General features: G+C 38.4%; 1 protein-coding gene across 1 annotated transcript in view; it reads right to left on the reverse strand.

Moving 5' to 3' along the window:
• LOC100643339 overlaps nt 1-26,988 on the reverse strand; it is a 138,808-nt gene that overhangs the window by 23,136 nt on the left and 88,684 nt on the right. Inside the window, exons 3-4 of the mRNA XM_012315328.3 lie at nt 17,056-17,166; nt 13,045-13,158 (exon numbers count right to left, since the gene is read on the reverse strand). Coding sequence (XP_012170718.1) covers nt 13,045-13,114 — 70 coding nt within the window. The 5' untranslated portion in view covers nt 13,115-13,158; nt 17,056-17,166. The remainder of the gene's footprint in view (nt 1-13,044; nt 13,159-17,055; nt 17,167-26,988) is intronic.

Raw genomic sequence — 26,988 nt, forward strand, 5'->3', positions numbered from 1 at the left:
TTTTCCTTTTTATTTGTCTCACCTTCTTCGTGAACATTCATCTTCGTCGGTGTGTTTCACGTTCCAACGGAAGCCGTACTATGCGTTATCCAGCGGCGCATAAAGAAAACGTGTACTCACTCTACGAGGATTTATTGCTAATTACTTTTCTATGCTGACCTATTCGCCTCATTCTCCATCTTCCGTTCCTGTGGATTTATGGCCATTATTTTTCCCCCTCTCTGACGACCGTCGCGGCGAAAATGTATGCGGGCGTTCGAACAATCGCGATATGACGCGAAAATGAGATTTATTGTCTGGAATCGTTACACGCTGGGACATTTATGCTTTTGTAAGAGCGTGATAAAAGGTATGAACGATACAATGAAGCGTGCGAAATGAGTTACCACAATAAATCTGTTCTATCGGTTTACGATCAATACACATGATCAAATTCAAAATTATGTCATTTAGTTTCATAATCAAATTCTTATTCATTTTCCTTGATACTATAGCAATTTTTATTTATAGCATTATTACAAGGGTGAACAGATAGAGGTATAAATATTCAATACCAGTATGAATATTCAAATTTCATTACTGAAATAAAATAAAATTGGTTAGTTATTTTTATACTTACAGTAAAGCTCATTTAATTTATTGCATAAATTATCCTCTAAGGATACGTCGGTATATCACGATTCTTCATCTCCTCCTTCAACTTCAGTCTTCGAGCTTCTTCAAAAGTCTTATTAGTATTGTTACTGACATGAACAATTCCGTTCCCACTTTATGCACTTTTGATGAAAGAGAGACTTCTGATACACGAAGGTAGAGCAATGTATAGGTACTGAAATTAGCAAACATAATCATCAGTAAATGGATTTTCGAAGCCATGGTAATTGGGCACGTGGTTACGTCTTGATTGCAAGCCAATTACGATGTATCAAGCCTCGTAAATTGTTCGAAGACGCGATCCAAGAGGAGACGAATTAATATTATAACAACGTCCCCGATGTGAAGTATTCGGCCACGATGATGGAACGTCGTGGAACCCATTTAATGCCTCGCAAGCATCCGCTCCACTGATCCGCAAATTCGTCCAATTATTCGCGGTTCTAACAGTAACGAACCGCTGGCCATAATTGCAAGCCTTGTCGTCGCACCTTGCTAATAGCAATCACACTGCTCGTTCGTGGATAATTTATCACCGTTGGTACGTACTGACGACCACTAAAACCCCGTTCGATTTTCTCTGTGTTCGTGCGAAAACTTCGTTCGACAGCGGTCTCAACGAACCTGGAAACGGACCACATTTCATTCATCGATAGATTGAAATGTTTACTTGTTCCATTTCATTTTTAGTCCATGAGAAAGTTTGTTTCGATGCTTTGAAATGGCGTCGGTAGATCGTTAGAATCGCGTAAACGGCGTATAGAGAATTCATCGAACTGCAGAGGCTGCTTACGTCATTCGTGCAAACAATACATGCGTTTATTTTGCGAGCCGGTAGTTTCGGAACCCGCTTGTAATTCCCCGTGTAGATGCAAATTTTATGCATTTGTCAGAGTTCCTTAAGTTTCGCGTCTGCATGTTAATTGGTTTTGCTTCATCCGGCTGCAAAGAACTTGGCGGCGGCATTCGGGAACGTTGAAACTTTTTTCTTATTCCTGGCCACTGGCATTCTTTCTTTCTTTTTTCGAACTAACCGCCGTCACTCGAACAGGACAAACAAACTTCTTAATGCGATTCATGGACGAAAGATTTTAGGAAGCGTCAGAGATAATTGGCTTTTCTTCACTTTTTTTCGTGTACGCGCGTCGAGTTTAGAACTTCCTGACGTTTCCGCTTACTACGGTCTTTTTCTTACTCGTAGAGGAGACTCGAGGCAAAAAGCTCGTAAACTGTTGTTCACGTTAAAAGAAATTTGTTTCCTCCTTTAGTGGGAGTTTATGCGAGCAGGAAGTTCTTATTACAGTAGGTTTCATCATTTGTACCTTGATAAAATCTTTTACGTCCATCTCCTGCCTGCTTTATTAGAACGTTAACGCGGTTGGTTAATTAACGTTAACTAACGATAACCCGAACGCTATCAACGAAATTAATCAATCTGGAAATTGGCTGTCGCCTATCTTCCCTTTCTAGTCACTGCGTTTCACGTAGATTACCGCATTTCCACAGAGTAGGAACGTAGACAAACAAAGGACAGAAACAAACAAGCTGTGAATGTAAATAAACGAAGAGTATAAATAGAAAATATGAGTTACAACTTCGTTGTAAAATACAAGTTTTCAGTTTTAATTATGAAGTACACGTGTACGTATACACACGTATGTACATTTTTAACTTATTTACCTTTCATCTCTAAAATTTTCCAGGTTTGATTGAATATCTTCAGAACAAAATGTCAAATGATCAGGCAAACTATTCATGGAATGACCAATTTTCTTTGGCTCAAACTCACGTGAAATTAATACTTTCCGTTTCGTCGCTTACAATGATAATTGCGTCGCTGTCACAGTTATCACCATCAACATCGTCAATTTTATTCGAAACTCTGTTCCTTTTTTTATATATTATCTTCATATCTCCATCATCACTTGGTACTTCAAATAAATCGCCCGCTAATATTCCTGTAATATCGTTAATCGTCGTATATTAACTGATGGTATGAAGATCACAAGAGAAAACATGGTACATTTATTTTTATCGATTTTTGGATTTTAATGTCATTTTACAATTAAACAGGAGGATTTTAATGTGACATAATTAAAAACGAAAATAATCTGTTAATTCCGAAGATGTACATTCTTTAAATATTTGATAATTGGCCATGCTAAATTAGACGAATAAATGAAAAGATTCGACCTTTAAAAACATACGTCACATCTAAATCTGTACCAAATTTACAGAATACATTACACGAGATCAATAACTACGCAAACACAATGAAAAACCGTATATCAAGATATTTACAATTTAAGTTCCAAGTGTTCTCAATTGTCAAGCACAGAATGCAAAATATCACGTCAACACCCTCCCCTTTCTCATTATCTCTCTATAAAGCGTTAACGCCCATACATTTTCTCATAAGAGATGCAAGATACGTCGAATACACGGGGTACAATACACGTAAACATCGGATGGTCCGCAGTTAGCGTGACTCGCATTCTAACGAAGCGTGGGTCGAGGAAATCAGGCTTGTCATTGATGCGTACGTCGCCTAGTCGACGCAATTTCCATGCAATCAAATGGCAAACAGTGCAACGCCACGACGTCACCGTGGTTCGTACGTTGGCGGCTCGTTTCCGCGAGCCGTGTAGTTCCATATGCAAATTGCACGCTACGACCTAGCACGTCGTGGCAGTGAAATCGAATCAATATTGCATTAGGAAGGTCGGATCCTACCACGATCCGAGCATGGTCACCCATTGAATAAATTATGCTGAAACACAGGTCACAGGTCTCAGCTCTTGATAAACGCAGCTCGAGCATAATGTCGCCAGACAGGCTAGCCTAAAATTTTTTATGATTTTGCCCCTACCGTTCGCCACGAATATTTCATCCGAGCAACTTGGACAACGAGCTGCTCTCCTCATCCTGGATTTAAAAGACGTAATCTCTTGCCGCGAAACTTGATATTCATTTAAGAGCACAATATATTGATTTTCGGTAAATTGGAAGATTAATCTGTGGCACGATGATGGATATTAATCGACGTTTAGATGAATAAGTGATTCTGAAAAGCTTCTTCAGAGTTTCGCGAAACTTGTTACAGCTTAACGACTGTTAATGCGCTCGATATTGGGAATATTTAATCACCAAATCCTCATGTACATATAAGGATCATTTTATATTTATACTTTCGCATCTATATTTTATGTTTAGATAATATGTTATTAATATCTTCGTTGTTCACATTATTAAGTTCTATCGTAAAATTGATATATACAATTTTTAATCGATCGCATTTGTTACCTTTAGATTAGTTGATATTAACGTACGACCATTTGGTATTCGAAACGACGAAGATTAGTTTCCTAAAACTGAAAATATTGAAGGACTCGAACATCTTCGTGTTTTATGCGAGGAATATTAAGAATAACTTACGTCAAGTGGATTATATTATTTCTGCTATTAGATGATAGAAAATGTTTTGTCGAATTAATAGGAAGTATCCAAATAGGGACAAACGTAATTTTCCTAAGCAGACATAACTTTCCACGAGTTTGTCCGATTTCCTGTTTACAGACACCTGCTAGTTTGCCGAGTTAAGAACGCGCAGAACTTTCGTTCTATCTAAATAATTATCCATTTCTAGCTATAATCCTGGAGTTCCATCCTGATTCAACCGAAGATAGTTCTATTTCAATTTATTCGCCGCAAGGGAAATATCAAAGCCGCTGGTAACCGCGTAGTTATTCGCTCGAGTAAATCATATACGCTTCGTGTTCATGCGATAAACACAATTTCATAGTTGGAGTACTGATTACAAAAAGGTGAATGAAGCATAGTGTTCTAGCTACAGTTTACCAAATTTCTTTACATATACCACCGCGAAAAACTAGGTAAATATATGGACACTTATTTATGCTTGTAGAATTATGTTCGTAGAATATTATGACATAATGCAATTCATTTTTGGAAATTAGTATACAACAAAAAAATTAAAATCTGTAAGTGTCACATATTATAACCAATTTCGCTATTTAGGAAGTTCATTATCTTCGGCTCATTTGACTGCCAAATTAATAGGAAGCCAACATTTGAACAAATTTTATATGACATATTGTTGGTTTCACAACATTTAGCATAGTGCATATATAGCACACGCGTAACGCAAACATAGCCATTAATTTTTACATTTTATTAATATTTAAGTATCGTTAATACAAACTGATTAAAGTATCAATATAGTTACAAGTAGCAATATAAATACTAAGTAATTTGTAACTAGAGAAATTACACTTTCATCCTTGTCGAATATATTAATCTCCATTCGAATATTTATTATCAAAGATTTTGCAGACGAACAAGAAAAATGAAAAGTATATGAGGAGTACAAAGACTCGTCTTCATGGTCCATTATACGATCGTAACTCAAAAGTGAGCTTCAGAGTCTGAGATTGATTTTGTCGGGGGCAACAGAGCGTGGCAAGTTGTGGCGTTTGATATCGAGGGAAAGGATAGGTCAAGGGGCGACGTCACCCGAGATTTTTCGATAGTTTGAAACGTAGATACACATTATACCTGATATTCCCGATATTAAAAGATACAGAATAGTTTCCAGTTTCTCCTTCATAACTCATGAACACTCATAACACTCTCACCCTTCATAACTCTCTTCATTTAATAATGAATGCAATATACATATAACAATACAAATTACAATGTACTTGAAATTGGAAAAGGATAGATCAGGCATAATTTCTTAATGAGATATATAGTTCAATTTACAATAGCATTCTAGGTTCCAATAACGATAACAGAAAAATGATAAAAACTTGGCAGTCGTTCTAAAAAGTTACATCTTTCTGCCACATTCGTCCTTAATCTTTGAAAGAAAAGATTCTTCTTGTACGATTTTTAGAATGACACTTAGATTTCCTTCTATTCAACTACCGATCAAGGTTAAAAATTAAATCTTCCTCATCTATTCTCCATGCTGTCCATCAAAGAATGTTCTGCCTAATTTTCTCTTCAATTTAGATCGACCCTGTCCCTCATCCATCACTCTGACAGCACATTGAGATAAATTATTCCTAACGTTAAAACGATCAAACTAGTCGAATAATAGGCGTTCAAGGATCGAGTAATAACTCGAACTAGCGTTGCAGCTCCCGATCGTTCCGAACTTGGTTGAATGAATGAAGCCAGTTACGCCATTTCACACTGATAGAAGCAATGGATTAGGGTCGGTGAAATCAAGCGAGCTTCTCGAATGGCACGAAGCTCGTTTCGGTTTGAGGGCAAATACACGGAGGGCCACTTGACTAACGCTAAATAATTCATAGAACACTGCTCGAATCGTCTATATATGCCAGCACGGTGGCAATAGCCATTGGACCGTTCATCAGCGACTATTGATTGAGTTTTGAGCTTTCCCTTCCCGATTTCCTTCTCGCGCTTACTCTCGCAACTTCCTCGATGCAATTAATTCGACGTATGACATTTACCAATCACAAGCGGAAGCCTCTAGGATTTCTCTGCTAGCGAAGTACCGCGGGACGCAGACGTGGTTAGCATATCCTGATGAATCATTCATAGTTTACTCGATGTCGTCCTACTCTCCTTCTGTGGATCTTCAGAAACATACAACCAGAATGGTTTCTGGTCTCACTTGAACGTTCTTCCTGGATAAGGCGAATCGGTTTCGCATAAAAGAAGATAAATATCAAGCACTTCTTTCTTCAAACTCCGAGTACACCTATATTTCAGTACTTATTCCGTATTCCTGCGGTATCATGGTTCTTAACATGGCAAGATTTATATCTTTGCCTTGGTACGCATTTATCAAACCGGATAAAATATGTACCACGTGGCAAGTTTACGAAAATTTCCGAGGGAGAAACGAACGATCCCCAGGCTTTTTCCCTAAGAGTACAAGCTACCAAAGTTGTACACACCCCCGTGTATCTGTCAGAGGCTACAAGAAGCGCATTATTCGCTGGGTAGCGCGCCGAGTGAACGCTCTCTCTGGATCAACTCGAACACTACTCCAGTTATTAGAATGCGTGCCATAAATCTCCGTCCGCAATAAGGCTGGCAGTTGACGTAATAAGCTCTTAAACGGCGCAATTGTACTTCCCCGTGGTCGATCTTTCATTAATGAGGTCAACATTCCAGTCCTTTCTCCTCGAACGCTGCGCAACCGCGTGTTCTCATAACTTCCCCCTTTTCATTGGACTCTTCTAGTGGTTTTCATCTTTCGCTGACGTCTGTCAAGCAATAATGGCCAGATAATGACAAAAATTAGGAAAAAGCGAAAAATGTAAGAAACGAGAAATTGTGTCTCTTCGTTATTCCTTTCTTCATGATGGACACGACGTTGTTGGTTTCAAACCGCGAAACAAGGCGAAAGTTCAAGAAGTAGTCCTTAAAAAGCTGCCGGCGTGCTCTTAACAAAGCGGCCTCGCTTTCTTGTTGCAAGCTTCATGAGTCATCCAAGTGTCGCCTAATTGGATTCTGTTATCGCGTTCCTTTTCTCCCTGGGAAATGTGGTCTTTTCGCATCAACATGAAAATCAATAACATGTGATAAATCACGTTTTGATAAATGCCTCCTTATCTGGTACTAATTGAAGAGGATTTTATCAGATTTACAAAGATCCTTTCGTTTATATATCTTCTTAATTTTGATGCTAATATTTGGTAGGTCTTAACGTAAAAACAGTCATAGTTTTCTTTGAATTATTACATCGAGAATACTGGAACTATCCGTAAGCAAAGTTAGGCTAATCAAGTTGTCCAACCAGCTTCACTTTCGAATCTTTTCGTGCAGAACATCGTTCCGGCCCTTAACTAAATTTATGGATCGATGACCGCCGACATAGTCCAAAATTGGGAAACTTACCCTGCAGCTCTCGAGCTGAAGGGTGTGTGAGTTTAGACACGTTTCAAGAGATGACACACATCACCAATAGGATTATTTAATTAATTATAAGTTAGATCAGCTTTACTTTTAATACAGGCTTTATAGAAATCTCAATTATTTTTTATGTATTTATTTTTTAATGCCTAAATTATTTTACTCCTTAATTAAAGCCAACTTTATTGAACACGTTGATAGAAGATTGACTCGATCTCATTTAGTAAATTTCATCCTTATTAGTTTACCTTTATATAACCACGTACTACTATCTACACGGGAACAATAAATCAATTTTTATAGGATATAATATGAACATTTTGTAGAATTGATTATTTTCCATGAAATATTATGAGCAATAAAAGGATTATGTGTAATACTTTTCATTAAATATTTCATATAATAAAAATATGTTTCTCCTTCTCAGGAGAAGAAGCAAGTAAAATTTTGTATCGATCAAACCTGTCACCATATCTTTTTTAACATTCTTCGGCGTTGTCATACATCCTGACAGAGGAAAAAGATCGGATATCCATTCGATGCCGTTTGAACCGCGCCCAAAAACCAGGTTACCCCCATGGGGCCCGACCTAGGTTCCAACGCGAGATTTCCATTTTCCAGCCATAAATCAAAATGTCTTCGATTCGAGCGAACAGTAGCCTACTTTTTCCAACCATTCTCGATCCCTCTATGCTAACCGAACCTCTGTTAGATCGTCTTCCTCGTTCGTGGAAAAGTAAATAACGATCGTTCGGTAAAAGGCTGGCGCGTTCATGGCTGACTTTGCAAATAAAAAACCTTCGATCTTAAAAACTTTCCAGCAGCTTTCGTTCTTTTCTCGCTGTTCCCATTCTTACTTAACATCGTCTCCGAATCCATGCCCGCAGGCTATGGCGAAAACTTAGGCAATTACGCGGAATTAAACTCCTTAAAATTTACAAGGACAGTCTGGTTTGACATTATTTTCTTGAAACTCGGACAGACGACGAGACGTTCTTTGTTTATTGATCGGTAATGAGCCACCGTAATTGTTAGTTAAGGAGTAATTACTCGGTTGACATTGCTTAATAAAAGAAGTAAGCATTGATGGATAGTAACGACTCGCAACATTTCTCATTTTACGTAATCGTATTTTGAAACAAAATAGCCCCTTTATTTCTCGCCACGACCACTTTCGTAACTTATATTATGTCGACGAACTTTTCTAATATCTTGAGTGGGGACAGCGGCAGTCTCTAAAGAAAATTACGGTGTCAGTTAGCCGAAAGTTGTCGCTTTTATTTGAAGGATACTTCAATTTCCGCTTCGTTGGTACAGCAACATGCATCCACAGTGGAATAATTTACGCGGTCGTTCTTTCAAACCGAACAGTCTGATGATCGATATCATATCGGAAGGAAGATGGAGATAAATTTCCCGATAGCAGGCACAAATCGACGTTAGAGATCGTTTTACGACTGATCCCGCCAATACATCGATGGTAACGAGAGTATGAAAGTGAACCACCAGTACATGCATAAGCTGCAACGCGTTAATATGTAAACCGACGGGGCAAAATCTCCGAAGCTCATGAAACAGCCAATAGAAAACCCGTGGAATATGTAGCTTCTGATAGTCGAAATTAATAATACAACAGTCACATGGTAGGATCTTTTAAACGAAATAGCCTCCACTGGCTGACTATCGATTATCGATTATCGTGCGAACTTTTTTCTCTGTATCCGGGTAAAATCCCTGGCGAGCGCGATCCAGAGTTTTCTTCTATCAATGGAAAGGATATATGACAGGATAAATAAAATTTACGGATACTTGAATTTGCATACGGTATTTTCGATACGAAAGCTCCAAGCTGGTAGAGAAAATCGATTGCCCATGTCGAGTTAAGGTGTGTAATCGATTGTGATATATATGAAAGCATCGAGGTATAGAAATTATCCTTTTAAAAATATTCATTCATCGACGTCAGCTCATCACTGTTAATACGTATCAGCTATGGTTTATCGGTGATAATGGAGGAATCGGATTATCTTGGTAACGTTCCTTTACAGGAATAACTTGTGTATTGATTACAGAGGTGTAATGAACCACTCGTTTCAATTATGCTAACTTGTGTATACCTACAGAGAGGGAGGAAAGAATCAATCCTCGCCCCCGGACAAATGTTTGCAAGCGGAGGAAATGGGCACGCTTTGTCATGTGGGAACCATCGCGTTAAGGTAGCCAGGACAAATGATAATTGCTCTCGATAACCACTGCGCAGTTTGGTATTAAGCTATTCGAGGAATATTCCGACGATATATGGCGCGATATTGTTACCACCAAAGCTTTGACATTGCACAATAAAATGATATAAATGGGTATAATTTAACTCTCGGACAACAGCAGTCAACTTTTATTTATACCGATATTTTATGTATACGTATTATTATTTTATCAAACTATATAAATATGTAAAGAATATTGATTTTTAAGTAAATCTTATTGCTTGTATACATTTTATAAAACAAATATTCGATGCCAGTGACAAAAGTGATGCAGCCATAAGAGTTAAACTTACATGTTAGCTTCGAGATATCGAAAGGAAACATAATTTTTCTAACTTTCAAAAATTTCTGACTTCAAATCCTTCGTCTTAACTTGATTTTAACGTTTTGTATTCTTTTGTAAAAAAACACGCTAGATTTACAAATGACAGAGTGTCTAATTCCAAATATTTCTGAATTCGATGATCAAAATTAGCATCGTACGAAGAAAGATCGAAAGTTGAGTCATCAATGACAATGTTCCATGCGTACGCGACGCTGTTACACGCTGATCGAAGTTCTTCCGCCAAGGATTCCAGGAAAGGGAAACGACAAGATCGGAAGGTGTGAGGGGACGATGGTTCAGGCTATTTCAGGAAGCCGTAGTGATTACGCTTCGGTCGCCAATGAGAGCTTATCACACCGCCTTGTAAAGAAGTGTCTATATATACGTAGCCATTACCAGCAGCTCTCTGGAAGCAAGCACCCCTCCACAACAAGCTTTCACAGCGCGCCACGCCGCGGCGACTAAACGCCGTCAAGCTTGCTAAGTTATTACGTCGTGAAAATAAGGAGAAAATTGGAAAGCGGTTTAGCCGTGAAAGTGGTGTCAATTACCGTCTCGATACCCTAAGTCTAAGATAGCTAGCTTTCAAACAGCTTCGACCAAAGTCGATCAAAAGATTTCATGACGTGTTCGGTTTTTTGGCTTCTCGCATACGTCTTTCAATTTATGAACCAGGTTACCACGTGACGAGAGGACCGCAACGTTCGTATAATTAATGGTCGTCGACGCGAGACAGAGAAAAAGTGTCAAGAGAGCGAACGTCGTGGATGGTAGCTTCCACACTCTCTTCGGTACCACGACGAAAATAATCATTTTCAACGCGTTGATAAATCGTCAAGGGTTTATCAAACTTTCAGCGACGTGTCGCGAAATTGATGTTTCTTGCTATAAATAACGGTACAACCTCGCGCAAGAACGGCTTCGGCCTGTCTGACTAGCGCCGTCCCTTTCTACTGCGAGACCAAAGTTGGTTACGTGTCGAACGCGTCGCTTCCATCGAGTCCCCTGTAACTTCTAAAATTACTGGGGAAAGGTTGCTTTATTTTTAGATCCTTCGCGAGTGTCCTTGAATCTAATAATATGTTCTTAAAACTGTAGGTGCTTTTCTAGTCCATCCAGACTGTTCCCTTTTATTCCATTCTTCTTTATTTATATCGCCGTATTGTCTCATTCTGTCTGTTTCATTCTATCGATGAATCAAGTAAATTTAAACGAGAAAGTTAACCAGCGATCGCAGGGAACCAAAAACTGACCGTTCGGTGAGTCGATAAAAAGCATCTGTCTCACAGCTGACACAGCACGAAGTCAGACCGTCAATCATCACGATACCCCGACGGTCTATCCAGATAAAAAGAACCACCCATTGGCCCTCTGTTACGTTGCAGGCCCGCGGCGATAATGATGCTAGCAGGAAGTATGGGAATCATCGATCCAAACCCCTGTTCTTCCTTCATTCAGCTTTATTGTCAGACTTTTATCAAGCAAAGGAAATGGGGCACGGGTAAAGCCGAAGAGGAGCGTGAAACTATAATAGAACGATTTCCAGTGATTGGATCACGATGATCGACGCAATTTCTATGGGTAATTCGGCTTCTGGCAGTCGTGAATAGACAGAGAATACAGATGAAAGCGCAGGGAATGATGAAAAGGACAGGTAACAATGCAATTCTAAAAATGTCCGCGTGCAATATCGGCACCTGTTGTCCCATGAAATAACCGAACGCTATTCACGAAGATCCTGTCTCCTTTTCGGACGTCGAACAATCGCGGTTTGAACTCGATTGATTCGTCAATCTTATTCACCGGAAGATTCCAGGTCTCGTTTTCCTACTTTCGTCCCTGTTTTCATTTAGCAAATGGTCAGTTTGTTTCTCATTTCGAGATTGCTCGTTAGGAATTGAAAAGGAAATGTATCATGAATAATTAATTGTTTCACGGTGAGCTGATCCCCTCCTCCTGCTCCAGTAGTTTGATGGAACTTAATTTCCTGGAAATTTTTTAAAAATGAAATCGCGTGTCATCTTTACGAGTACTCGCCAGTTTTTATTGTTCCAAGAAAGAAACGCGTTTTCACGTAAACGTATGACCCCGAAAAGCCAGGAGGAGAAGGAGAAAATGCGTGCGATGAAATGTAGGTGGTAGTAAACAACGCTGCAAAAATATTTCGGGAGTGAGAGAGTATTTCCGCCAGGGTATCAGGAGCTGCATATTGTTTTTGCATTCAGATTTACAAGCGGCCTAAACTTTAATTACGGTACGGGAACTGGGTTAATCACTCGCAATTCGGTACGTTTTAGGTGCGGTTAACCACGCACCGAACATTTTTCCCCAGTCCTAACCAACATTTCCAACGACAGCTGTACGTTTTAACGATCGGCGAAACGAGTCGAAGTTGAAATTACTATGCACCCTCCTAGTAAAGATTGAAATTTACCGACTCAATGTGAAAACTACGAACTCCGTAATCCACGGAATTGATACGAATGGAAATGTACTCCGGGCAATAACTCCGGGGAACTATGCCAACGGTGTCGTACTATTTTCACCATTTCCATTATCTATCCGTGGAATTTACGGGTTGAGTCAAAACTTCTAGATGCCCGCGCGAGTGTCCATTTAAACTTTATGATAAACACAAGCTTGATATTTCATCCTGGAACGTTCAACCAGTCCGTTTGTGCATTGAAACTGAACGTTTAGATATGATAATTCGTCTCCTTTATCTTTCTGAAAATTTTACCTCACGTTACTATTCTGGCACATACGCGGTACTACCTCGTTATAGTTATTTATTTAGTTGATTTATGAGATGTTCCCGTGGGAATTGTTACGTTTGAGAATGTTGTAAATTTTCATTTAAAGTTCGCAGTAAATCGTGGGATGACTAACCTGTGGGTGTGCATGGTGTTCGTGCTGCCTCCACGAGGTCCTCCCGACTTCCGGGCGGTGCTTCCAGCATCGTGCCGCTGCCGGAGAATTTCTTTACACATAGCAGGCTCAACGCTGAAACAGAATGAAAACATTGTCAGAAATAACAGACATTCGAAATAAAGATTACATTAATATAAATATTCGATGAGTTTTTTTGCATGTATTCTAGACTCAATTTACATTTGATTATTAAAGAATAAATTGTATTTATTTTTACACGGAGAACAGATCCGTTAATTATGTAGAAATTAACGTTTAATCAAGTTCAACGTCTTTGTTCTATCGATATTTTCACAATTAATGACGCGATTCTCAGCGAAATTATGACAACTGAATTTGACTCGAGTTAATAAATTACGTCTTTTCCTGGCTGCACCTCGTCACCTTATCTTAAATGCCAGTGAATTACGAGTATATTTCTAAATATAAAATATTTACGTCAATGGTAATTCATTTTTCAAAATAACCCATCAGGAATACAAAGTAATTAATTATTTTATTAATTTAGATGTTTTAATATTTACGTATTTTATATTTATAATATTTATATAATATAATAATATAACACTTATATTATTTAAATATTTAATTACATAAGCTCGAGTATGATTTATGGGTGATGAATAAATTCTCCTATTATAGGTACTATTATAGAAACGCCTTGAGAAACTCCAACATACAGAAACTATTGACATTTCAGGAGATTAACAATTCCTGATAACATCCAGCTCCTCTTTACTAGACTAACAATAAGTAGAACGCGATGTCTGATCCAATATCGTCATATTCTACTTAACGTTCAATAGCTTCGTATTCTGCGCAGAATATCAAACATCTGAAATGAAATGCGAAGTGTTTGAAGTATTCTTGTGTAAAAATATTCCAACAAACATTTTCAATAAATAGCTTTTGTTAAGTAGTTCCCCCTTGCCAAACTAATTAGTACAACACGCTGTCTGACCCATCGTCCTATTCTATTCAATATCGAATTATTTCATACTTTGTATATTAATATTAAACATTCAAAATGAAATTCATATTGTTTTAGGCATTCTCAAGAAAAAATCTCTTAGTATTCACTTTCTCTGAATAAACGGCTTTTGATAATATCCGTTTCCTCTCTACGGGAATAATCATACGAAGAATAGGGTGACTGACCTAATACGTACTATTTTACTTAACGTTCAATTCCTTCGTATTCTGCGCACGATATAAAACATTTAAAATAAAATTTCTACTGAAGCATCTTCGTGTAAAACTTTCCCAGCAGACGTATACTCTAAATAATTATGCGTCATTTTCTCTAAAAAATGTTCCCGCTACAGTGAAAATAAAAGAGACATGGGTACAGTCCAGCCAAAACTGTCTTCTCATTCACAAAATGTTCTCCGACATTCGCATAATTCTTTTCCCCGCAATTTACCATTGGGCCAAGGCAAAAGAAGAACACTCATCACCGCGAGATCTCGTCGGCAACACACGTTATTCGTGCAAGACTCGCGTGTATGGTCGAGACACGTTTTAATTAAATTTTCATAACCACAGCGCCGCGAGGAATGCTCCGTTCTATGTAATAACACATGTGTCTCATGGCACACACCTTGACACTGCGCTATGCTTACGATCGTATGTACAAATAGGATGCAAACACTGGTATTGGAAGGGTTATACGAGCCGGATAATAATGTTTAGCCTTTGTGCTTGGTCGCAAGCCAGGAAGAAAGTATTAACAGTGCCGTTGCGTCGGTTCGTGACACGGACGTTCAAGGAACGCTTTGCATGATTAATTTTGAGGTTGCGTCTAAAACATCAGGTGCCTACTAGCCGTGTCAGGATTCGTTCCTTTTCGCATCTTTCGTTCAATCGCTGAAAATCTCTCGTAGTTCTAGATGAAAATTGTATAGCCGCGCTTGTGAATGTTCTGGTTGGTCGAATTAGAATTTATGAAATTGATTATTCTTCCTGAAGAAGAAAGTTACTCAGGATACCCTAAAGTAGTTTTTATTACGTCAATCACCTATCAGAGAACGAAAACCTTCCTCATCGTACTTTCGATCATTTGTATTGGCATTATACTATGAACAGAATCTTTTAAAAGTATATCCTAGAATCGTTCAGTTCATTAAACCGAAACAAGACATTCACATTACGTTGTTTTATAAGCATTCAATGATAAATTAGATAAAGTCAGATTCTAAGGTTTAAATTTAATTCAATACCTGTTCCACTGAACTCCACTTATTTTCCACGGTTTAGAATGTCATTTCAACGTTGACAATTTTTTCGAAAATCAATATCGGCTCTTTCATTCCTCCGATTTTCTCCCACGAAAATTCTTCCCTTTCATGGCGGAAAAACTCTACGAACGGTGCGGCCGGAACTTTTCACAATCTCGGTGTATAGTACAGTTTCCTGCGGTTCAATTTTCATCCTTTGACGATTGTCGAAAGGCAAGGAGCTTCAAGCATTGAAAATCGGTGGCGGTGGCGGCAGCTACCGAATCATCCTCTTTGTCTCTTCCTATTTTCCAATAGTCCTTACCATCTTCTTCCTCCTTCCTTCTTGATTCCTTCCTTCCCCAGCCTCTCCCTTTCTCTTTCTCTTCGTCTCTGGATCCTTTTGTGCCGACCAGATCGAAGAGACCGCTTTTTCCGAGCCACGGCAGCTCTAATCTTGCACGATCGTTCGCTCTGTCGCCTCTCTGTCGACGAGTTTGCGGATACTTTGAAAGCAAATTCACGAGCCACAATTCCAGATAAAATTGCGCCTTTCACCGGCTGACTCACGAAAGAATTCCGAATTGTATTTCAGCTCGCGTGCATTGTCGCGCCGCACGGTTTCCCCCTTTCCTGTGTCTGGAACCCGACAAAATTGAATCACAAGGGGGAGAAAAATGCTTTCCTTCCACCGATCATTTTCGAACTTTCTTCCCCTTTCCTCGGCTCTGTCGATCTTCGTTTTCCTCTCTGTTTAGTCGTATCTCTCGTTTCTCTGACAAAGAAGATTTGTTTTACCATTGCTTAATATTTGTTTCAGATTTCCTATCCGCCCTTCAATTCCAGGGAATTTGGTCGAAGAAAAAGAAAGAGGTATCGAATTATTTTGAAAATTTATTGCCTGGTAGATTCGAATGTGAGGCAGGACGCATCGGTTAGCCAGGAATCCCAGGATACAACTCACTGTACAAATTATTCACATTCTGCACAACAAACAGATTCCACATACCACGCGACCGTTTCCGTCGTTCCAAACGTAACGAATTTCACGAATAATCGGGGCAACTCTATCTTGTTTTCCTTTGTTTTTTTTCGTCCTTTTATATATAGACGGTCGAATATTGGTCCTATTTCTTTTGGTTCTTGCAACAGTTTGATCTTTCGGGAACAATTATTCGTCAAACGTTTTTTTTCGGTTGCTATGGTTTCTATTCTTCATCCAGAATCCACAGGGTTACTTTGTTAAGATACGTGAGCCGAAATTCAACGATACACGCATGCGGTCAGCTCGAACGAGAAAATTCCAGCCTCGGCGAAATAGCAGGGGGAATTTTATTTATCCGAATACCAGGTCGTTTATCTCCAGTTTCTCGAGCTTCCACAACTGAGCCGCCGGCCAACTTTCGTTTCAGAATCCAATTTTTTTTCGCGGACATGCCACGAAGCTGCCCAATGTACTGTCTAAGATGTACGTTGGCAGAATGTGAATGTTACATTTTATATCTTTTAAGCTCTCAAAGATTAACCAAGAAGACAATTACCATGTTTGATTTTCATTTTTCTTCCTCGAGGAGCGATACAATTTTTCTATCAGACGTCTATTCGTCTAATTATGTAATCAATCATTATGTGAGTAAATTATGTGGGGAACGAAGGAGAATTATAATGAAACAGAGTAATTTTTTATTAAAATAAAAGTCAATGAACTACATTTTCAAAAAATTATTTATATAAAATTTATAAGAAAGCTCACCCCGCTTCACGTCCCGCCACGTGTTCGTGATTTCGTCGAATCTTCCTTGCCCGTTTGGTGTTCACCCATATATTCCTCTCACATCGTTCTGATACCTAACGTTCTACGAATCTGAAACATAGCAGAACAATATGGTTAAGGGATTTATTCCATATCTCCGGCCATTGCTTCCCTATTATCCATTACGGTTGTGCAACGTGACTCCAATTATAATGCTACTATAATGTAATATTGTTTTTAACAAAGTATGACAATCAATAGCTGCGATGTCGAACCGATATGCAATTTCAAAAAATAAAGATAAAGTAATTGTTTTAAAGCAAGACGAGAGTTTTTATATTCACTGATACCGAATCTCAGGCGAATACTTTTCGATCCCTTGATCCCAAGAATCCAGGTTTATTCGGTTCCTAGATTGCTTCATTCCCAAACCTCGAATATCTATATCCATCCTATTCCCAGACAACCATTTCCTATGCTTATTCTACTGTTAAGTTTCAAATATCTTCTCTTGGCTTATTTTTTAGCCTGCAGCAAATATCTCATAACTTACCAATATAACCACGTCCATAGTTATGCATGTCTCATTACAGCGTTAATAAAATTTTCTCTGGTAAGTGCTCGAATACTATCTTGAGTCACTGTATAAATTTATAAATTTTTAACGCTATCCATCGTGTTTAGCACCCTTCTTAATTCGATCAAAGATGCTGACATTATAAAATATTTCTATGATGAGAATTCAAATACTTCCGTAAGTCACTGTATTAATTTCTAAATTTTTTAACATTGTTTAATCTTTCCTCTCGGTCAATTAAAGATTCTATCATGAGTTTAGAACAAAGCACACATGCGACAAATGCATAATGCTATCCCGGGGCTGCATAATATGAGGCTGGTGGCTGTGTGCATGTGTACCTATTGGTGCGGGCGCATGTGGCGAGATGTATGCACCGCAAACCACGCAAGAGCAAATAGGAGATACGAGTGTGCGCGGCTTATGTAAAATGTCGGCTACAAACTGAAATCGTAAAATTCCCGTGTCCCATAACTTTTATCTTTCCGCCGTGTTCCGTTAAAGCATGTTTTATCGTTTTAATTCGTTTAATACGCAACCGTTTTAATCAATCAAACGATTCGAAATGTTTACCGGGAAACGGAATTGCCACCGAGATATGATATTTATTTCGATAGTTCCCCCCTCCTCTCGTTCGATTTTCTGTGTTCTTTAAAATTTAATATTCCTCTTTGTCGCTTGACTCGATAAATTGTTGCAAATATTAAATTTCGTATTCCAAATTGTAACCTTTTATTATTGGTTTTTAGCATCCCACTTTTGAGAAATTTTTTCATGTTCGATATATTACATTGTAATATGCGAAATATCGAACTTTTAAACATTCATAAATGGATTTTGAACAGCGTTATTTATATGTAAATGTTAAAAAAGAAACTCGGTTATGAAAGAGGAAACCGCCAGCTTGGAAATGACATAAAATGGTACATTTACGAAAATAAAAGTATTTATGATAAAAAAAAGTTTAGAAAATTTGAACAACGAAAACTATAATCTAACAACATGATATTCCAAAAATCTTTGAAAATCTCCTACGAAAGGTATTAACCTGACTAATATTCCATCGAAACGAGGAAGAACGCGTAGAGTAAGTATCCATAAATACTGTTCCGAAAACGAGATTGCTCGTAAATTCCGTTACTTTTATCTCTTAACGTTCGTTTCCCGGTTCCCGTTAGTCGACTGGTTACAGGATAGGGAATGCTCAGCCCTTTCTTAATTTCCGCTCCATCACTTCGTTCGACTGTGCTTTTGTCCGTTTCTTTATCCTCTTTACTATTCACCTGAATCCCCTTCGTCCTTCTAAAAACTTTAATCATTAGCAAAAGCATTTAGCAAAATTCGAAATCCTCAACGTTACAACAAACGAAGGGGATACACAATAGACTTGCTCGAGGCTCGAAAGCTGACAACGAAATGAATTTAGTCGAAAATCCTCGGGAGAATAATTAATGGAACAATTTCGTTTCGTTATCGTAGGTTCTCCGTTACTTAGCTCTTTGCTCGTCGAGCAGCTCGAAAAGACGGGCTCCAGGTGCTGTTCTCGCCAGATAATGGCGCAGCTATCTGCATACCCGCTAATTCACGATGGAAATTCGCGATGGAAACACGCGAGAGAACATCGAGAAAATCCTGATAGGAGTTTCGGTTATTGCTCGAGTGGTCACCGGTTGGCCAGTCATGGTCATACCAGCGGCATCAGGGATCTGATAATTGGTGTCTGGAAGCCGTTTTCAGCCAGAAATCAATCGTCATCTTCTCTTCGGCGAAAGTTTCGCAGCTACTAGTAGAGTTTCCTTGCTGTGAACTGTCCAACCCGCGTGCTGGTGTAACCAATCGTTGAAATAGTGTCACCCAGCAAACCAAGAGAAGAAAAATTGCGGTCAGCGAAGCGTGAAAACTGTGCAGGAGCACATGGAAAAGTTGTGTGTCCGTGTTCGGCTAGCGTGTAACCACACCACTTCACCGATCGCCAATATCACGCGGAGAGGTGGAAAACGAGAGAACCTTTCACCCCGATCGAACCGAAAAGTATTGCGGCTTCGCACAGAAATTCCTTGAAATCAATCGCTCCTAATTAATATCGTTCGACGTTTCTGGATTCCATTGTTGATTGTTGTTGTAATTTAAATTTAAGTACAAATCTGATTTTCTGTATCTGTATTTTCTGATTAAATAAAGGATTTGATAATTCGTATTGTTAATGAAATTGATGCTTCGAAATGTATCGAATTCCTTTGGAAATAAATTTAATTAAAAGTGTTTTTAGTGTAGATGTTTGAAGGTCCAAACGTTCGTTTTCTTTTCCCATATGTATTCTAATTATGGTGATTGGAGAGACTCGTTCCCTGGTCCATTTGATAATTTCCATCCATGGAAGAGGAATAGCGAAGGGGATGGTGAAAGAGAGTCGAGTGAAATAACGCTGAAAAACGCTTCTCCGGGCGCGAACGAGGTTGCCGTTATTTCCGATATCACGCAAGCGATGATACTTTCATGTGCCTACTATATTGAAGTTATTGGTCTGCGGTTTTCGGGTTATCTGTAGTTTCTATGTGAACTTCGAACGCTATGCACTCTATTTTTTCTACTCCGACCGATCTTACTTTTCTCAAAATAACAGTGTTAAATGAAAATTACGTTATTACAATTATAACAATATAAATATATATTACTACAATAAATGGAACATCGCAGCATATCATAATGATAATACACTCAATTTCTAAAGGGTTTCTCGAAACAAGTGTCAAGGTGATCCACGGAAGCATAGGAACATCGTGACGAAGACAAGCGATCCGCACATATGAACCTTTATTCGTGTATTATGTAAGGATCAAGATCCCAGCTTTAGTGCACCGTCCAGCCCAGTTCCCTACATACACCTACATCCTACACTCGCGAGCCAACTCCCAGGAGTCATATAGTTGGTGACTAGTAATTAGCTAGACGAGTGACACTATCTCCGTTATCACTCCCAGGGTACAACGAACACGCAATATCCAGACTCATGGTCGTATCATGCATTCGTTTCTGTCCCTCTATAATTCCATGCACGTAATTCTCCGTTATCAGATCAATCGCGGCTCTATTTCGCCGAATAATCAACTTTCAAGATAATCGAATAACTTTCATGGGAAGTATTATATCATCTTCTCATTTACTTGAAAATCATGTGAAATCAGATTCAAAGGGAACCTTTTGTTCGAGTCGAATGAACCTTCCTTATTCATAACCATTTCTCTCATTTTTCATTCTTCATTTCCCCAGTTGAAAGATCTGATTACAAGAGACGTATGCGGTAAGGAGGAACTCGCGGTTGTACGCGAATTGCCTTTCCAATGCAATTCTTTCCTTTACCGCGTTTTCCTATTTTTATCAACCACTATATCTCCAGCTATTCTTCTCTCTATCTTTGCTCATCCCCGTACACTGTGTTATATTTGTATATATATTTTCGACTTCTATCTTTCCGTTTCTCTTCGAGTACTCGATTTGTTCTTCTGGTTTTCAGTCTCCTGCGTGTCTTTTCCCGCTACCGCTTACGAAGCTACCGTTGCGCGTCTATCTGCATGCTCCTCAGCTACGTACACATCTGGAAGACGTTTTCCACGGGAAAAAAACGACTTCATAACCAGGAATGCAGACGAGAATATAAAGCAGACAGTACAGTGGAACGATCTCATAACCTTTTCCAGGCGTTGCGCCCTTAACATTTTTCTCTGCTCTGTTGCTTTCTCTTTCAATCCTACCCTCCCACATCCGACTCTTTTGCTGTGACCACCATTCGCTATTTCGGTGTGCCGGACGACCGGGTAATTTTCGTGGCTTGCGTAAGTTTGCGGAACGACCTTCGGATATCCGAATGCAAATGAAATTTCACGGAAACGAAACAGCGGTTGATAAAAAGGTCCCGTATTAAAGTTTACATAGAAGATTAGCACTCTTAAGGGGAAAATTATATGTCCAGATTAGTGGCACACATTCTGATTAGAATCGGTTAATGTTACAATAAATGTCAGGTTACAATATATGAAATATACAATTTCGTTGTAGTAATATGTATATATATATATTACTGCATTTACTAATATAAATTAAAGTACTACATTTACAAAAATAAAAATACTTAGAAAATTCTTACAACAAAAAATTCAAACCCTACATGAAAGAGAAGATATTCAGCTTTAAAATGATATATATATAATATTTTCTCTTTCATATGGGGTTTTAATTTTTTAAAAATTACAACTTGACGCTTCATTATCACAGTTGCTTAATAAGAACAAGTATGGCAATCTTTTAAGATTACGAATAAAAAAGAATTATAAGTATTTCTCTAAAAACAAGTACCTAATATGACAATGATCTTTAAATATTAACAGACCATAAGTAACTTGGTAATACTTAATGCAATAAAATAACTGTGTGACTGAATATAGTAGTAAAATAGCTGTAATATGTTAAGAGGGTAAACGATTCTGAGCAGACTTCGATAAACTGAGGAAGATTTCAGAACGCCGCGTCGGAAATCTATTTATGAAGAACTAACTTAAGGAAGTCTACGATAACGACGTTTCACGCCGTCTTTAATCTTCTTTCAGTTGGTGATTCCATAAAGGAACTGGCAAGTATTATAGCCTGGCGCACGTTGCCGAATAATTTATCACAGACAGCGGGAATTTCCTGTTTTCTGAGCTGGATGGCTACGTTTTCTGACTATTAGTACTCTGTTTCATAAATATCAGTTCCCCTATAACACAACCTAGTATCGAAATACGTTTAGTCTCTCGAATTTCGATCGTATACAATAAATGACTAATCACGTGGAACGTGATTAATTAAACGAACCCTTCGTCAACCGGCGTATATTCATTACGTGGATGAATGTTTTAACGGGTTTGCTTCGATTTAATTAACATCAATCAACGGTAGGTTTAAAAATGAATACTACTTCCAGTCCCTTTGAAACTTTCAGCCTAATTAAACTTCAACTCACTCGAACGAAACATGGAAATGAAAATCATAGATCGTTTGGCAAATTATTGTATCTTTATCGGTGATTAAACTACGACAGAAAAGGATGGAAACATTGAAACCGGTGGATCTGAATTTTATGAACACTGTGTATTGTATTATGTAACAGATCCCTTATGTCAGGACATCATGCTTAGTTGCTACCCTTTAGTGGCGTCCTTACGATGAAGGGATGCTGTAAACTTCGTATATCCTTCGCGTAAGACCTCGGTCATAATTTATAGAACAGATTGCTCCATTCTGCTACACTGTTATTGTGATTAACATGGCAAACGTGTTAACTGTGTTTCTGAAACGTCGTCGATCAATTTTCTCCTATCGTGATTCACAGTTCAAGCGAAGAGAGATTCCTAACTCGAAAATGAGGCAAAGTAAGGCAATAAATAATTTCATAAAGAGCTTATTTAAAAGCTTATTTAAAAGCTTTCCCTAGAGTCCGATTAAGACACGACACTTCGAAGATTTCAATATAAATCAGTGCTTATGAATATTAACAAGATTAAGTTTCGCTGACTGTCGTTCTTGCGCTTTTAGAGGTTTCAGGCTCTTGTCTAGGACATAAAACTTCGTTTATCGTGGCAGAGTATTTTCTACTTAACACAGAGGAAACTGTTAGAGTACGCATAAAATGGTCAATTTCATAGACGTGTAAAACAATTTAGGATATAAATACGCTGTTAAATAACTAATAGAAATTAACACGCAGCAGATACGGATAGTATTAACTAGTAATTTGTTATAACATATAGGAATATCTTATCAGAGTCTTTTCGACAACAGAGACGCATGTGAACGTTCAGACACTTGGATTCATAAACCTAGAGCTCTTAGTATTTAAGTCCGAGCTTAAATTTTGAAGGTTTTATTAGACAATTATTTAATAAAAGCTACAAATTCTGAAGGTTTTATTACGAATACGGAAATTAACTAATACATCAATTTCATTGTCGTAATTGTAACGATTTATCATGCGATAGAGTAGACTTTCTTTGAATTATGTATAATTTATTCGTGTGCTTTGAATTTAAATGATTTTGGATAAATCGATCGATTATATCGCATCGAACGCATCAGCACGAGACCCAATTACCATTTCGTGTTGGGCCACGTAATGGCTCTGTATTATTTATGTGTGGCTGAAACTGCTTCTCAGCGACATTTATACTCTTCGTAGGTCGGGGAACGGAACATTAGATAACGCGCTGTACACGCGAAATGCCCGATGCAATTAAACTGCATTATGAGTCTGCTGACTCCGAGTCTCGCTGGCGAACTTCGCTCACTGACAATAACGCGAAATGGATGTGCATTAACACTGTTTTCACGTGTTCATTCCGCGTCAAGTGGCTTAGCCTCAATAGCCCAATGAGTTCACCATCCTGATGAAAACTCGTTTCCATTTGTTACACTCGATAAAACATAGATACCTTTCAATGGATCCAGTTTTTCAAACGCGTGTACACGTTTTCTAGTGTGCTATCTCGTTCAAAAAAATTGCGAGTGCTTAGATTTATATGAAGTATGTGAATTTTTTGTATCGTTGCGACACAATTATCCTCCCCTTTGACTTATTATTGACTCCCAAAATTATCTAATTACCTATTTGATATTCAACTATAAATTTCTATAATCTATCGAATCGTCCATTTATGATATTGTCATAAGAGGGAAGAAAGATATTGAAGTATTTTCAGAAATATCATTGATTTTCAATTCGCATCGTCATTTTAAACGTGTGATACAACGACAATATTAAATATTTAAAATTTTGCATAACTCATGTCAATACACGAATGAAACTAGGTAACTTTCTATAAGTACATTCCAACGATTCTTCAACTTTTGTATATCTCAACGGGTAGTACTTACTGAACGACGCTCGTATAAAGCTGAATTAATTCATTTCATCTACCTGGAAAGTTATATGGAGAAAAAGGAGATACTTGTTTTCAAACGACGAGTTAATGTTCTACCATCTTCGCCGCGAGATATAAAGGGGCAAGGAAACACGGAGGGTATTATTTTTTCAAATAAACACCGCGACTGCTGTAATTCCGCGAGATACGATCTCTTCGTACAATGGAGCAGCGCGGCGGCCAATTCAGCCTGGATAAATCAAAGCGGCGGGTACGATAAAACCTCGGAGACTTTTCTTCCTAGACAGGGATAAACTCGAGCAAGTTTTCCAGGCCGAGGCAATAACCGCGAGACCTCGCGACACCCCCGCAATCATATTCATTCCACTGGTTCTTTTATTTCTTTCTCTCTTTCTTTTTCCCTATCCAACCTTTTCCCTGTTTTCAGTTGACTTAATTAACCACACACCTCGACACCAACTGCAGCACACAGCTAATACGAAAACGTCATGCTCGTTTGTCTTCGACTTTGTTTCCTCGACTGTTTGTCATCCCAAGCAAGCTACCGAAAGAGAAACTTTTCTTCGCCCCTTCTTTTCCTCTTATTCGGTTAAAATGAAACAATGACGCTGACGTCGTCACGTAGGGGCTTTACACAATGTCTGTGTGTATCGTTTTATCTTTTTTGTTTCACGTTCCAAGTATTCTCTCCCCGTTTTTCCTTTTCCTTCGAGCGAGCTCTCTCGGCAGGTCCCCTCGTGGCTGCCCTCGAGCGTCTCGAGAGTGGTTTCGTTTTCCCCGAAGTGACGTGCTTCGAGGCTGACTGAAGGGTCTTCTACGAGGCCCAACGCCTAGATGTAATGGGCTTGATGCATCCTGAGGGGTGGATAACCTTCGAGAACAGTGGCTGCTTCGAATCTTTTATCGGAAATTCGCGCTCTCTTATTCGTACCTTCGTCTGGAGAATTCTTTTAATCGTTTTATCGAGACTGCTGTTGAAACCGAGACAGCATTTTACTGTTACATCGTACGTTGCATTATAATATTTAATTTTTGTAATAAAAATCTATACACTGTGTAAAAATTGCAATAAAGATGTTACGATTTATTTATTATCTGGTTACTTTACTGTATTCAAAATTTAATCAATTTGTTCGGTACTTTAATGATTTATAAAAATTGAAGTAATTGATTAATGCTGGCAATTAAGCAGCATGGCAATTAATGTATGTATTAATTATGTCTCTCGAAATTAATAAAACGATACCTCCTATAGATACATTTAGAACGACTGCTGGATTATTATAATCACTCTGACATCGCACCGAAAATTGTTGCAACATATTTTACGTTAGAAATCACTTTCAGTTTGCTTTATAGTTCGTGTCATGATACTATTATATTCATTACAGAAAGGCAAATCTATTTCAAAAAGAATTGGAACCGAAATTCGCATCGAAAATTGTTGCAACATATTTTCTGTTAGAAATCACATTCAGTTTGTTTTATAATTCGTGTTATGATACTATTATATTCATTACAGGAAGGCAAATCTATTTCAAAAAGAATTGGAATCGAAATTAATAAATCAAAATCTTTATCCAGCCATAAATCAACTCGTAAAATTCCAAACCTTTGAACACCCATAAAATCCAACTGTCCACTTCAATAATAGCAGTAATCCAGCGTATGATACATGTCAGAGTATAACGTTTCCATCTAGAGATTTATTAAGAACGATTCACCGTACGAACCACGGCGGAAGCTAGCGATTACTATCGTTCGTACGCGCGGTATGCAGCATATTCTATTCTGAAACATTAGTACGTAGAATCGAGACACGGTCTGGGTATTCTGGCGCAGCTTAAATCGCTGGTATTACGAGTTTACGCCGCGAAAGCTCTCGGTGGAAAGCCCACAGTACGCTTAAGTGCACAGATAATTGGTTCTGACAAGAAAGTTTAGTCCGTGTTACGGGCCGAACACTTCGTTCCAGAAAATTTCCCAACACTTCCAGCTTTCCACGTGGCTCGACCACAACAGTATCCCAACATAAGAGTAACGAATTTACTTCGCGTTGGATCACTCACAGAGTGAGTGTTTCGTATTACGTGGAACTAGAAAATCAGGTCAGTCCGCTCTGAAACGAGGCATCGATTTACCGATGAATTCTAATTAGACGAGATGGAGAGGTTGCATTTAAAAAAAAAAAAAAGGAAGATACCCGGTACTCTCTCAATGGCACCAGTCGACACGTTCTCGCTCAAAGGTTCGCGTTTATTGTTCCTACGCCGGTAAAAAGGTGTATTCACTTCGCGTAGAGCAGCGGATGTACGTGCACGTGAATAAGTAGTAGTAATAATGGATCACGCAGACGAGGAACGTGTATTCTTCGGCCTTCGGTTGTAATCTGAATGAAGAGATTAAATTCCTTCGTAGTATGCTACTTGGAATTTCCTCGGA

Source organism: Bombus terrestris, chromosome 13, assembly GCF_910591885.1.
Source record: "Bombus terrestris chromosome 13, iyBomTerr1.2, whole genome shotgun sequence".
Taxonomy (NCBI): domain Eukaryota; kingdom Metazoa; phylum Arthropoda; class Insecta; order Hymenoptera; family Apidae; genus Bombus; species Bombus terrestris.